Consider the following 15,977-nt stretch of genomic DNA (forward strand, 5'->3'; position numbering starts at 1 on the left):
TGTCTGTGGCTGAGTGGCAATTTCAAGAGGGCCTGTTCTATATCCAGCCCATCCTTCCTCAAGGGTGCTGCCTTTCGAGGTCCCAATCCAAAGTGAGAAGGGGTTCAGAGCTGCCTGGGACACCAAATCTTTTATTCTCTTAGCACTCTGAAGTTATAAAAAACCCCATTTAGTCTCTATCCTCTGAGCTACCTTCTCTAGTTTCTACCTAATAACTGCCCCAAACCCCAGGCTCCTCCCTCAATCTCGAGGCAGCAGAGATCCTGGCCTGGTAAATTCTTCACTAGCTTGTTTAACACTCTACTTCAAGCAGACTTTTTTTTTTTTTTTTTAATTTAGCTTACCTAGTTGGTCTCAGTGGGTGGGCTGGTCCAAAATAACTAGTCCGTCCTTACCAGATGTTAAAGTCTGAAAGATTCATATTTAACTAAAAACATACTGAGTAAAATTTACTCTGAAAGCAGAATTCTACAGCCAATCAAACTTGCAATCAGATGTAAAAAGAGAATAATGAGATTTTATACATATAAGATCTCAAAAGTATGTTCTATCAAAAATGGAGAAATAAAGATGACAGAATACAAAGAGACAAAAAGGAGAAAAGCATAGAAAACTCCAGAATAATAGTGAAGGGAGCTGCCAAAATGACAGCTATCCAGCTAACCTAGAGAATAGTTTATCCTTATTTGAGAATGGCAAGCTCCACAAAAGAGAAAAAAAAAAAGGAGAAGAAATGGATAGATTACCTGATATATCTGAAGATACAGAGAAGACTTACACTTGTGTCAGAGAGTTTGGGAAGAATCAGTGGTAGGTACATTTTTAAAAAGCATCTGAGGGCGCCTGGGTGGCTCCGTTGGTTAAGCAACTGCCTTTGGCTCAGGTCCTGATCCTGGAGTCTCAGGATTGAGTCCTGCCTCAGGCTCCCTACTCAGCAGGAAGTCTGCTTCTCCCTCTGACCCTCCCCCCCCTCATGCTCTCTCTCTCTTTCAAATAAATAAAATCTTTAAAAAAAAAAAAAAAGCAAATGAAAATGAGACAATTATTAATTCCCAGGAAAACAAAAAATTGTATAAGAAGTTCATCATTATACTATCTGACTCAATGTGAATAATATTTACCATCTTAATGATGTAAATACTAAATATTGATCTAACCAAAAATTAAGATCTATAATCCTGGCAGGATAAGGGGATGAAAATTGTATGTAAAAGAGCAAAACTCTTATCTCTCATAGTAGCAAGTCATTAGATAAACAGCTAAAACTGAAAATTAAGAAAAATCAGTATTGAATGCCACTTAGAAACATGGGGAAAATACCAAAAGAAAGAATTAAAGGCATTGAAATGACCTCTTCAGAGAAGCCAGAATCCCAGCTTCGGGAGGGTGGGCAGGTGATTACTGTTTTTTCTTACCAGCCTTACAGAATCATTTTTCTTTTTACTTACTACACATGGCAAGCATAAATATTAAATGTAAAGATAAGACTGCTTAACTTTATTTCTGTTCCAAGGTCTGGTTCATAATGTGCACTCACCAATACTGAAATTTCTTGGAGAAAAAAAGAGGCTAAATGCTGAGAGTGAGGAATGGCATTGGGCAGAGAAATGGGAGCCAAGGTTTGAAACTGTCAGTATGGGTGATAGAAGAAAGAGCTGAAATAACAGATCGTTTGAGATACAATTGAGTTTTCAAAGAACTTTCTTAAATAGTAACTCACTCTTCATAACAACCCTGGGACATAGACATTATATCCCAATTTCACACATGATGAAACAGGCTCAGAGAGGTTAGACTATTTGTCCAAGGCCAGTCAGCAGAAAAGAGGTAGAGCCAGGACTCCAAATTCCTTACTCATTTCATCAGGTCAACCTGCTCTACATGGCATTACGAGTTATCACCAGCAGAAATGGCCATGAAAACCAACCCAAGCCCAACAATGTAATCAGAAAACACCTAAAGTATTCAATTACAAAATGAATTGTTTATGCTAGTACTCCTGCAAGCATGATCGGCACACAGGCTGGAGCTGGTCACTACAGCAGATACAGCACAAGGTAAGGAGCTTGAGGCAGAATGTGAAACAATGACCTCACCAAACACACTGTTCCGTGCAGCTGGCATTTTTTATGTAGCAAAACTTTCTAGGATGCAATATACTGATTTACATTCTGCTGAAAGCTTTCCATCTCACCACGGACTGTCATTTGAGTGGCACTGGTTCATACCACAGAGCTGCTTCTAGGCCTGTAACTTTCAAACAAATAAGAATGACAAAAATTTAAAGCTCTATTTTCTAACTCTTACATAAAAGGAGATTATGAACGTGTTAATACCAACACAATTTCACAGAAGAGCTCTGTGGGATAGATTCCCATTACTAGCGTTTGGTAAAAGCACTTCACTTCTAGAAACTTAATCAACTTTCAGCAACCCAATCAATGAAGCAGTAAATTGACCAGACAGCTACAATTCTAAATTTCTTTTATGTCCCCAGGCCAAAATTGTAATCTTCAGATCCTTACCATGGAACCTATCCATTCAATCCCTTTAATTTCTTTTTAAGGTATTAAGTAATGGCAGTAATGACCTTGACATCAAAACTAAGCTACAGGAATAAGTTTAAACAGCCCCAGAGTGACTCAATATTCTCATAATCACACATATGGGAATTTCTTTAATGGGTTTCTAACAAAATAAACAACTTAGATATCTATATATACATACAGTGTTTTTCTTAGCTAGGAAACCACAATCACTTTAACTTACTAAACAAAACTACTTTTGTTTTGCCCCAGGAAAAATAAAGAAGGGTAGCTATAGTAGCTTACCAGACAAGGAGCATTGACCTTCCCTAAATTACAATGTTTAAAAAATCAAATATGGGGGTGCCTGGGTGGCTCAGTTGGTTAAGCCACTGCCTTCAGCTCAGGTCATGATCCTGGAGTCCTGGGATCGAGTCCCGCATCGGGCTCCCTGCTCAGCGGGCAGCCTGCTTCGCCCTCTGACCCTCCCCCCTCTCATGCTCTCTCTCTCTATCTCATTCTCTCTCTCAAATAAATAAATAAAATCTTTAAAAAAAAAATCAAATATGATTATCATTCCATGTACTTTTTTACCACCTTCTACATCTGCGCATGAGGTATAATTTTAAAATACATTCTTTTCTTTTTTTAAGATTTTATTTATTCATTTGAGACAGAGAGATACAGAGAGTGAGAACATGAGCAGGGGGAGAGGCAGAAGCAGGCTCCTTGCTGAGCCAGGAGCCCGATGTAGGGCTCGATCCCAGGACCCTGGGATCATGACCTGAGCTGAAGGCAGATGCTTAACTATCTGAGCCACCCAGGTGCCTCTTAAAATACATTCTTAAAGGTCTATTCAAATTTTAAAATAAATTCCACTTTAGCAAATGGCATTCACAGAAAACTGAATTTGACGTGGCCAATTTTACTCTGTACTGCTTTGACCCAAAGTGCAAATGGCCAGCCACTGAGAGATTCCCTTGACAAGCATAAAACACTTTTTATCAAGCCTAATTCTTTCCTTGTTACATGAAACATTTCTAAAATGACACTCTTGCTAAGTGTCATCAAAAGAATCACAATGTCAGTGTATATATTCGTGAAAGTGTTCCCAAGTAAGCTAAGTAACAGCACTAATATGTGGTGATCCTACTGGTAGGAAAGTCCAGCAGAGTGGGGCATGGGACCAGGGCTTCCCTACTTTTCCAGTCCTCACATGGACATTCATACCAGACATTTAGAAGCAATTCTTGGGCTTAGAAGTGCTTTGTGCTTCCCTTCCAATATTCCATGTTCTTCTTTTTACTGTACCAGCTAAACTGTGAAAAATCAATTAGCATATTAGTCAATTTTTCCCCCAAATCACCAATAACTAGTGGTGGTGGGATTCCAAGTAATTTTTATTTTTCTCTTTTCTTTCTTTTCCCCTAATTTTCAACAAGGGCAAATAAAAAATTTTTAAAGGGTTTTCTGAATTTTGTTTTTAAATAGAACCCAAAGAAGCAAATTACTGAATTTTGGGCTTAACTTTTTTACCCTAGCCATACAATGAGGCCAAAAACAACATACACTAAATTCAGTCAATGTTAATACAAGCATGTAATAGGATGACGGCTAGACAAAGTTCGTGTAACACCCTTTACATTTTCTTAAAGAAGTTATGTATTATATGTGACCAAGGTAATATGATCCTTGAAATAAATATTAATATTCTTATGTGTTTTCACAACGAATTCTTCTCCTAAAAGAAACCACGAGAATTAAAAGATAATACAGAAACTAACTTGACACACAAATGCTTTCTTCAACAAATATTTAAGAAACATACTTAGAAATGCAAACTGGTGTAGCCACTCTGGAAAAGTATGGAGGTTCCCCGAAAAGTTAAAAATAAAGCTACCCTATGACCCAGCAATTGCCCTAGTAGCTATTTATCCAAAGAATACAAACATAGTGATTCAAAGGGGCACATGCACTCCAACGTTTAGAGCAGCAACGTCCACAAGAGCCAAAATAGGGAAAGAGCCCAGATGTCCACTGACAGATGAATGGATAAAGAAGATGCGGTATACACACACACACACACACACACACACACTCACTCACTCAATGGAGTATTACTCAGCCATCAAAAAGAATGAAATCTTGCCATTTGCAACAATGTGGATGGAGCTAGAGGGTATTATGCTAAGCAAAATAAGTCAGTCAGAGAAAGGCAAATACCACATGATTTCACTCATATGTGGAATTTAAGAAACAAAACAGATAAAAATAGGGGAAGGGAAGAAAAAAAAATAAGATGAAAATTGAGAGGGAGGCAAACCATGAGAGACTCTTAACTCTAAGAAACAAACTGAGGGTTGCTGGAGGGGAGGGGGAGTGGCTGATAGGATAATTGGATGATGGGCTTTAAGGCAGGCATGTGATGTAATGAGCACTGGGTGTTATATGCAACTGATGAATCACTAAATTCTACCCCTGAAACTAGTAATACAGTACATGTTAACAAAATTGATTTTAAATAAAGAATTTTTTTAAAAAGAAACATATTTAATATAAAAGCCAAGATCAAAATATCAAAAAGAGGAGTGAATCAACAGCTTTACCTCTTTGTGTTTCATATCCAACTGACCCCTAAGGGCCTTAAGTTCTTGTTCACGGATGTCCAGGCAAGTTTCGAGAGCATGTGTCTGCCCTTCCCATTCAGATTTTTTATGAGCCACCATTATGTCAATCTGTTTCATGAGCTCTTGTAGTTCTGCTTCACAGGATGTCAAAAATCCCCTGTAAATAAGAACATATGCCCATGACTTTTTCTCTTTCACATGTAAAAATATAGCAGATGTAAACCCAGCTGTGGTGGAACAATGTCAGTAAAGAAATTATTAGAGACAAAGAAAAGGATTTCTGCACTTTTCCCTTTAACATTCATATTAAGGTGATTATTTATTCCACTGCATACTTGACCTTCCTCTAATAGCCAACCCTGAAGCCTAAGTCATTTGGTCAAACACAAGACTGATGTTTAAGTCCAGCTTGTGAGCGAGGCTTCCACAACCAACAACTAGCTCTTTTGTAATGTTTTAGGAATACTCTCAGGAAAAATCCAGGCAAGCCTGTCACATTTTTATTTATTTATTTTTTTTTTTTTTTAAAGATTTTATTTATTCATTTGAGACACAGAGATACAGAGAGAGAGCATGAGCAGGGGAGAGGCAGAGGGAGAGGGAGAAGCAGGCTCCCCGCTGAGCCAGGAGCCTGATGTGGGACTCGATCCCAGGACCCTGGGATCATGACCTGAGCTGAAGGCAGATGCTTAACCATCTGAGCCACCCAGGTGCCCCAAGCCTGTCACATTTTTAGCTAACCAAAATAAAAAGCCTTTGAAGTGAGAGGCTTATTGGGGAAAATGACAATACAATTTTAAGAGCTGTTTCAAGAGCCAGATTTATTTCAACTATTTCTTCCCACCTTATTGTTAGAAACTTACTACAACGGACCTTATTGTAAACTGACTGAGGTCCTTCACAGTTACAGGAGATGCCAGATATCTCAGAGGCAGGAAAAGAAGCAAACATAGATGTACTGGATTCAAATAGGCTTCCAGAAATGGCCACACAAAGCTGTAGCTAGGAAGGCTTAAATACTTTTTTATAAAAGCATCTGTTCTTAGTGTACAAAACTTCTGAACTTCTACTTTTGCTTTTGAAGAGGAGAAAATTGAGAGTGGGATGAAAGCAAGCAGCAAGCCGTTGCTGAGATGAGGCAAACACCCCAAAGAGAGATGCTGTCCACAGACATGACATGGATCAGCTGAGCTTCCACTTAGCACTTTTGCTTCTATACCCAAAGCATAAAATGGTCAGAGGCATAACTTGGATATGCTTTTTAAACTCAGTGAGAAGCTTAAGGTCAAAAGCTAACTTACCCTTCATGTCCCCGATTTTGTATTCCTTCCAACAAAGTCTCCATCATCAAATCCCCTTTGTTTTGGCAACTGGGAAAGCAAAAAAAAAAAAAAATCAGTCAGGAGAAAATACATTGTAAGTCCTAACATTCCAACTTACAAACCTAAGAATGTGAAAGCATACAATAACAAATAACAATGAGAAAATGCAGCACTTCTTAGCTGCCAAACACCATCAGTTCGCATGTGCCCCTTAGGAAGCAGTCAAGGAACATCACTTTAAGAAATATTCAAACCAAATACATTTCAGGCTAAAAGAAAATAACTTTTAATGATCTGAATTGCTGCTGATACTCTCCCCACATGATAGAGATCATACCTCATTGTTGTACCCCTGTGAACCAAGAGGGCTAGAAGCAGAGGGACACTGACAGAAAGCCTTCACAAAATGAGGGGAAGTAATTAGGGGTCACACATGTCAGAGGAAAAGTAGATCTTTTTTTTTTTTTTTTAAGAGACATTATAAAAAGGTTAAATGCCCTGAGCTTGAACTCTTTGGTCCATCATGGGAGATCTTACCCACACCCTTCAGATGACAGGCCTGTGAAGCTTCCTAGAACACTCTCCCTTCCCTCAAAGGCAACTATATGGGCCCTCCCTCCTCTACTTCCCCACTGCTAGTCTTTAACAGGTTCTTTCACAGGAGTTACACCACCCTGGGAATGAGGTTTTTGCACACCCTTTTTCCTTACTATTCTAAATCTAATTTTATTCACCTCCGCAGCTCGAGACAGCGTAGTGTAGCGTTTCAGTATGGTACATGTTAGATGTTTTTGTCTGAACTTATCACAATTCCCCTCCCTTTTCTCTCTCCTTTTGTGCAAGCTGGTCACAGAGAAGCATCTAGTAGAGAAAGAAGGGAAGGAGACAGAAAAGATGCCATAGAAAGGGAAAGACACATCATAAAGAAAGGAAGGTGAGGAGGAGAGGTAAAAGATTACCCTTCAATTCAGAAGTGCCAATGAGAAGTACCTGTTGGTGGTTTCTCACCTCTACAAAATGTTAACCAATGTCAAACTACTTCTCACTCCTGAGACACTGTTTTTTCCTTAAGCCTTCAAAGGCTCAGCCCTGAATTAGTCTTTAGGTAATTCTGAAAAGCTGTGGTGGGAGGTTCTACCCCTTTGTCCTAATGCCTCGTGTAAAAATTACAATGCTCTGGAAGGGGATTCCTTCTTTAACAGAGAATTCAGTGTCGTACTAACCACCAGATACATAGTGATGAAAGACATGCTCCTTTTCAAGGAATTAATAATCCAGTATGGGAAAGAAAAAATTAACCCAAAATGTTCCCCCAAGTGGGGCACTTGGGTGGCTCAGTCATTAAGCGTCTGCCTTCGGCTCAGGTCATGGTCCCAGGGTCCTGGGATCGAGCCTTGCATCGGGCTCCCTGCTCTGTGGGAAGCCTGCTTCTCCCTCTCCCACTCCCCCTGCTTGTGTTCCCTCTTTCGCTGTGTCTCTCTCTCTGTCAAATAAATAAATAAAATCTTTAAAAAAAAAAAAAAATGTTCCCCCAAGTATAATAAATGTAGTGACAGAGGTGAGGACAGGGTGTCCTGGAGACACAGAGGAGAATGGAAGACTGGAAAATACAACTACTGCATGCTATTTGCATCCATTTCTGAAGTTACTAACAGAAGTATTTAACTATTTATGCACAAATATGGCAGAGAGGCTTTTTCTCCAGTTGGCCTACCCTTCACATTACACCAACATTAAATAAATTAAAACCTAAAGAAAGAGGTTTTCATGTTCTAATCCACTTTCTTTCAAACTATATGGTCAATTACAGCACAGTCTAGATTTCATGTCTTATTCCACTCTGGGGACCTGCCAGGCAGGGCCCAGTTCACACAGTACCATGTGGATAAAAACCCAGGAGAGAGTCCTACTCTGCAACTAAGTAGCTTTGTGTCCTTGGACTTCAGTTTTTGCATCTGTAAAATGAGCAGTATGAACGATAATCCCCAAGGTTTCTTGGCATTCTAGTAGCCAATTAAATGTCCACTGCAAGTAGCATGCTCTTGCCTACTGTCACGGATATTTATTAAATCTGTAAGAAAGTGCTATTCCTAAGGACAGTGCCACTGAAGTTATTCAAAACTAAGAAAATAATCTTACTATTGTGTAATGTATTTCTTTACCAAAACTTCACTATCTGTTTGAATAGCTGCCAAACACCTATATCATCAGTAAAATTATACTTCTTTAGGTCGTTTCCTTCTTAAACATTAATCTATTTAGCAATATAAATTTGTAACACATTTAGTAATATATTAATATATTTTCTAGATGACATTATTAATAATTAGCAATGTTTATGACAGAAGGTAACAGTCACTGAGTGTGCAACTGTTCTGCCTCCTATACACTGTCTGATTCATTCTTCACAACACTCATAAAAGATAGACACTATTACTTGGAGGAAACTGAGGCTTGGAGGGTTAAATAGGTTGACTACAGTAAACTACACATTATAGTCATAGGATCAAACCTAAGCAGTGACTCCCAAGTCCCAACCAATGTGCAATCTTTATAAATTTTACAGGATTCCAGACCTTAAAATACCTTCCTATTTTCTTTTGCTTTAATAGTGTCTTCTTGGCAATAAATGAAACCAAACCAAAAGGTCTGGGTACAGGAAAAAAACGCAAACTCACCACCATGGACACCAGATGGCAGTAACACGATAGTGAAAATAGTCCCCATCTTGGGAAATTGCCATTTCAGAAGTAAAAATAATGGTCTAAGACTAAAACAAAGAGATCTCTGTTTTTAAGAAATGGGGGTGGGGGACCAGCAACATTCTCTGTAGAAAATAATCTTACTATTGTGTAATGTATTTCTTTACCAACACCTTCACCATCTGTTTGAATAGCTGCCAAACACCATCAGTTCTCATTCCTTAGAATCAGGGAAATAGCAAGGGCTCAGATTTTCTGTGGACTTTCCTGAGTTTCTCACAGCTACATCACCAATTCCTTCCTAACCACACTGAACCTCATTTAACTCTACGTACTATGTCATTCTGCTTTCTTCTTTTACCTGGGCCATGTAATAATGATGTAAAGTTAGATATTCTTTGTTCATTATAATAAATGCAAATTTACTCACTGTTTGATAATCTACTACTCCTTGCCACTAACGTAAAATGCTAATGTGGTTACATAAAAACTATGTAGCTCTATAACTGTCATTTCTGCAGTTAAACCAAGACATCAAAAAATATGTTATTAATTATAATTCTCCTTTTAAGTTATTTATTATAACTCTCCTTTGGAATGAAGGCTGTTTTAAATCAGTGAAATCTAGAATAGGAGGCTTAAAGGGAATACAGGGTGGGAAGCAGGGAAAACACACTTTAAATCTTAGGGGGAAAAAAAGTCCAGATAGGATATCTAATAAAAGGCAAAGCTTTGAAATTCATTAGCATATTGGAATTTAAGAGCTAGAAAGGATCTGAAGGTCTCCTCTTTAACCTCTTTATTTTACAGATCAGGAAAAATATTCTGAGTATAGCAATAATCGCGCCTCAGATAAACCTCTGAGTATAATCCCATGATCAAATTACTCACAAAATGGGACACAGGAAGAAAATAAAAACTCTGGATAGAATTATGAATTAATGTGTACTAATAAAGGGATATCCCTACCCATCAAGTCTCATTTAAAGGAGGGTAATGATACTATGTTACTATATTACATATATATATATACATATGTATACATATATGTATACATATACATACATACTATGATTATAAAGATCTATGGCTCTGTCAGATTTACTATGGCTGATAAACTGGCTGCTCCAATAAACAATAATTTACCATTGCCCAGAAAGGTTCCTACTTAAACTTAAGGGGAAAAAAAATCACAGATAAAGTATCAAAGAAATTTTCCAAAATAAAAGTGGAATTTTAAAACATTGATCAAACTAGGACTCAAAATCCAGAAAGAATGAGGAGAAAGACTGAGAAACCAGAGTAGATAAAAATAGACTTTTACATGGGAAAAATGCCATAAGCAAAGTCTAAAGACAAAAGTATTTGGAAGTTTTATCAGAGAAGGTTATTTATCCAAATATATAAAAAGCTTCTAAAAATTGAGAAGGGAGGGGTGCCTGGGTGGCACAGTTGGTTAAGCACCCAGCTCTTGGTTTCAGCTCAGATCATGATCTCATGGGTCATGAGATCAAGGCCTGTGTCTGGCTCTGCGCTCAGTCCAGAGTCTGCTTGAGTTTCTCTCTCCCTTGCCCTCTGCTCCTCCCCCCAGCTCTCTCTTTCTCTAAAATAAATAAATAAATCCTAAAAAAATAATAATAATAAAATAAAAATAAAATCTGAGGAGGGAAAAAAGGAATCTATAGAAAAATGGGCAGAAGATATGAACAAGTAGTTCACAGAAAAAGAAATGCAAATGACCTTAAACATATGAGAAGATCAGCATTATTTACAATAGCCAAGATATGGAAGCAGCTCAAGTGTCCAATGACTGATGAATGGATAAAGAAGAGGTGAGATGGATATAGAGATAGGTATAGATATAATGGGTTAATATATACATATATATATCCATGGATATATACATATGATGGAATATTACTCAGCCATAAAAAGAGAATGATATCTTGCCACTTGCAATGACAAGGATGGAGCTAGAGAGTATAATGAGTATAATGCTAAGTAAAATAAGTCAGAGAAAGACAAATACCATATGATTTTACTCATATATTTAAGAAACAAATGAACAAAGGGAAAAAAGAGACAGAGAGAGAGACACAAACCAAGAAACAGACTCTTAACTACAGAGAACAAACTGATGGTTACCAGAGGGGAGGTAGGTGGAGGGATGGGTGAAATAGGTGATGGGGATTAACGGGTGCACTCGTCTCGATGAACACTGGGTAACATATGGAATTGTTGAATCACTATATTGTACACCTGAAACTAATAAAACACTGTATGTTAACTAACTGGAATTAAAATAAAAACTTTAATTAAGTTAAAACACACACAACAAAACATATGAAAAGATGCTCTATCTTGCTTACAAGAAGAGAAATACAAATTTAAAATACACCAAGTTACCCTTCCTTCTATATTTAGATTAACCAAAACTCAAAAGTTTGACAATACACTCTTATGACAGATATATTTATAGGAAAATGGGCCCTCATATACACTGTAGGCAGGAATGGAAAATGGTACAATTTCTATAGAGATTTTGGCAATACCTAGCAACTAAGAAATATGACTTCACCCTTTGATCCAACAATGCCACTTCTAGGAAGCTATCCCAAAGTCACACTGGCAAAAATACAAAATCACATATGCACAAGGACACACAGTGCAGCGCTATATGCAACAGTAGGACACAGCACAAAGGCCTGTCAACAGGGACTAGTTGAATATTCATCCACCAGTGGAATATTATGAAGCTGTAAAAATGGATAACATATTTCTTCTAAGGAGGATCTACAAGGCATATATTACCAGGGGGGAGAAGCAAGTAGATAATGCATTTGTTTTTATGGAAGGATAAACCCAAAGCTAGTAAATATGATACCTATAAGAAAGGGAACTAGGGGGTGCCTAGGTGGCTCAGTTTGTTAAGCATCTGACTTCAGCTCAGGTCATGATCCCAGGGTCCTGGGATCAAGTCCCACATCAGGCTCCCTGCTCAGTGGGGAGTCTGCTTCTCCTTCTGCCCCTCCCCTCTGCTTGTCCTCTCTTACTCTCTCTCTCTCTCAAAATAAATGAATATTTAAAAAAAAAGAAAGAAAGGGAACTATGGTGGAGAAAAGAGGAATGAACGCTAAACTTGTCTGGATATCTGTAGTTTTATGCTAATGTTTTACATATAATAAAACAAATCCAAATGGGAAAAAAAAAGCAGTATGAAAAAATTGGAAACAAAATGAAACAGATCAACTATCAATTAGATATCAAGGTGGAAAACTAAACATATAACAAAATGTTACACATGCCTTTAAAATGCAATAATTCTACTGTACATATCCCAAGTAGGATATAACTAAAGATAAAAAGAGAACTGCAAAGAAATCCTAAACACTATTCAGGAATCATATTGTTAATAATAAAATTGGTATAATTAATTTGAAATTAATATATATAATATAGGATTTTAAAAAAGTAATTACATTAATGACATTAGGTTCCAAGATTTTCAGCAAGACAAAAAGACCCAAATATAAGAACAAATACAAAAAATTAAATTAAAATGTAAATATCAGTGTGAATTCTGTATATTTGTTTAAAAATATATATATTTCCTAACTCTGGCCACTGTAAACCCTAGAACCATTGACCAACCTGGCACTATAAGCACCTCTAGCACCCAGACTGTGGTCTCTAAATACCATCTCCCACCCAAAGGAACCAGGGCTTTTTGGTGGCCATTAATGGATAAATGAGGGAGGAACATGTTTTACCAAAAAATAGGGAAATTGATTATCAAAGACTACTGGTCATATCAAAATGGACAGGAGCCAACTTAAAGGGGATGCCGCTGACCAAAGGAAGAGCAATTTGAGTATTAAAAAAAAAAAAAGACTGCAATAAGTTGAAAAGGTTTAAATATATTCAAGTCCATGATGATTTAAAAAAAAAAAAAAAAGGCAGAAACCCTCATGGTTACTTTTGGAAGTTGCTAGGCCACCATCTCATTACTGTAGTCCAAAAATAGAGGGAAAGAATTAAGCATTTTTCTTGCCTTTCCTGTACAAACTATATTTCAAATAGCTGATGGCAGTCAAATAGCTGGCAGGGTAGAGTTCTTCTTCATAAAAGATTTCCAGCTAATAAATACTGAAGGAATGACAGGATTGGAAAATCACCATTCTGCAACCCCTAATGCAATAATGGATACAGGCGATGCTAAATCCATAAAAAGATTTCACCATTAAGTGAAAAGCTCATGGGGAATTTGAGGATAGATGGATTGGGCTAACAATACCTGAACCCATTACACTGCTCAATCTTAACACAAGAGAGACAACTCAGACATTTCATACCTCTCTGATAATTAATGCAATAGATTATCTACGCACTACCTAGGAAATCTTATTGACCCCCACAAAAAAAAAAAAAAAATTAAGGTTAAATCCGATCTTCTAGATCAGTGCTATTCAACAGAACTTTCTGCAATTATTGAAATATTTTATGTCTGCACCATTTAGAGGGTAGCCACCGGGCACCTGTAACTACTGAGCAATTGAAACGTAGCTAATGAAACTAGGGACCAGAATTTTTAGTTTTATTTCATTTTAATTAATTTAAATAGCCAGAGCTGGTTGGTGGCTACTATAGTGAACAGTGCAATTCTAGATCTAACCACAGGTTTAAAGAGAAAAGATGGGGGCGCCTGGGTGGCTCAGTTGGTTAAGCAACTGCCTTCGGCTCAGGTCATGATCCTGGAGTCCCGGGATTGAGTCCCACAACGGGCTCCCTGCTCAGCAGGGAGTCTGCTTCTCCCTCTGACCCTCCCCCCTCTCATGCTCTATCTCATTCTCTCTCTCAAATAAATAAATAAAATCTTAAAAAAAAAAAAAAGGGAAAAGATGTGCATGTTAAAAGGATGTCATGCGGATGCAATCAGCTAAACCTAGAATACTGAGGGGGAAAAGGGACATATGGGAACTGCTCTATTAAAAAAGATTTAAACAATGTATCAACCAAATACAACATGTGGATCTCTATGGGATTTTGACCTAAACGAGCTAATTGTAAAAAGTCATTTAAGGGACAGTTGGGGAAATCTGAACCCAGACTGAATACTGACATGTAATTTTTATAAGTTTTCGTAGGTGTGATGACAGAAATGCAGCTTTGTAAAACCGAAAAAGCAAATTTAGTTTTTAGAGAGAAAAAAACAAAACAAAACATAAATTCAATCCCTGCAACCACTGTTCATGTTAGCTTCAGATGAATTTCAAATCAAGTTGGGACTTTTTTTTTTTAAGTAGGTAACTCTGGGGGCGCCTGGGTGGCTCAGAAGGTTAGATAAGTGGATTACTGATGCTGTCACAGCTGGCTACCACTACTACATAAATGAGAAAGGGAAGGACAAAGCAAAGGTCTTCTACCTTCTAACGGGAGTAAAATGGCACAGTACAATTAACATACACATTTATTAGAAATAATCTTTAAAACCTGAATCTACATACATTGTTAAGGGCAGTGTGACTGTCTAAATGTTTAGGAATCTCTAACCCGTTTTCATTTCATTTTTACTATACTGATCACTGATAGTGATATAGTCGAAGGGCAAGAAGTTGTACAAATCTAAAGGCGGCACTGCATTTCAACTAAGAAAATACATACACTTTATTGTATCATTAAGCTACAGCAATGATTAAGTATCTGAAAGTAACATGTAGTTGATGATCCTTATGACTTCGTCTTCACATCTATAAAATAAAATGGAATGCAAGCATGTGGGGGACTCTGTAACAGCAGTGTACCTACCCTACAATTCTGCTTTACTAAAGGAATGAAATAATTTAAGGAAGCGGATGTAAGGCTTAATGAAAACTACTTCGTGCAAATAAGGGTACTCTAAATATAAATGAAGACTAGTCACTGACAGCAGATTCGTTTTTACTCTGATGTTGTAAGGAACCAAGAAAAACATCGGGCCTAGATTTACTGTCCTCAAATATCTTCACGATTAAAGTGCTCCTAAGGAACTGTCCCTTTTAAACCCTCAGTCTATCATTTATCTCCCACCCCGATTTGTATGGAGCAATCCGTAAACTCGGGGTTTCCCAACTTCTTCAGTCCTTCACGACTTCTGCCACACTTTCGTACTTCTTGTACTAACATTAACTCACTTTTTAAGAATTGCTAAATTCCCCCCATAAGTGAACTGGCACCACGTGCCGTCAATGGCCTAAGTCACAACAATGCTGGGAAGCTAACCAGATATGGCAGCCTAGGCGGGAGGGCTGTGCCGGGGGTCCCTCTGCAAAGGAAGAGCGGCCCGCAGCTGGCTCCGCCGCGGAAGACGAGGACTCGGCGGCAGCTGCTCGCACCCCCCGCCGCCCTCCCGCCGGCCCGGCCTCTGGGGAGGGGCTGACCACCTGGCTGGCCCGGACGGCGCGCCGGGCAAGGCCATATCCGCCTTCGCGGGTCCGCAGGGCGTACGCGGGGAGGCCGACGGGCGGGGCGCCGCAGCGGACCCGGGCCGGCGAGGGCGGGCCTGGTGGCCGGCGGGCTGCGGCGGAGGCCGGCCCCGGGCCATACGGCCGCACAGCCCGCGGCGCCACCGCAGCCAGGGCTGCCTCCGGACCGGGACACGCCCGCCCCTCGCCTGTCCCCCGGGCGCCCATGCGGTTACTGGGCCGCCGCGAGCGCGCCCCCGAGCCTTCCCGCCGTTACCTCCGGCGGGGGCGCGCACGCGCGTCCCCGCCGACCCGCCGTCCAGCCTCCGTCGTCGCCACGTTCGTTCCGCCCACTGCCCCC

At 39.0% G+C, this 15,977-nt stretch overlaps 1 protein-coding gene across 13 annotated transcripts in view; it reads right to left on the reverse strand.

Moving 5' to 3' along the window:
* CEP63 (centrosomal protein 63) overlaps positions 1 to 15,977 on the reverse strand; it is a 57,495-nt gene that overhangs the window by 41,323 nt on the left and 195 nt on the right. For 8 of the 13 annotated variants that reach the window (XM_064587462.1, XM_064587456.1, XM_064587454.1 and 5 more), the window contains exons 2-3: positions 6,454 to 6,522; positions 5,132 to 5,309 (exon numbers count right to left, since the gene is read on the reverse strand). In XM_064587462.1, the coding sequence (XP_064443532.1) occupies positions 5,132 to 5,309; positions 6,454 to 6,500 (225 nt within the window). In that variant the 5' untranslated portion in view covers positions 6,501 to 6,522. Of the gene's footprint in view, positions 1 to 5,131; positions 5,310 to 6,453; positions 6,523 to 11,321; positions 11,394 to 15,434; positions 15,577 to 15,893; positions 15,942 to 15,977 lie in introns of those variants that run through there. The other 5 variants (XR_010410424.1, XM_045903734.3, XM_045903737.3 and 2 more) reach the window with 5 other exon arrangements.

The sequence above is a fragment of the Mirounga angustirostris genome, unplaced genomic scaffold (genome assembly GCF_029215605.1).
Source record: "Mirounga angustirostris isolate CCGP_5_RB_7025 unplaced genomic scaffold, mMirAng1.0.hap1 SCAF_1, whole genome shotgun sequence".
Taxonomy (NCBI): domain Eukaryota; kingdom Metazoa; phylum Chordata; class Mammalia; order Carnivora; family Phocidae; genus Mirounga; species Mirounga angustirostris.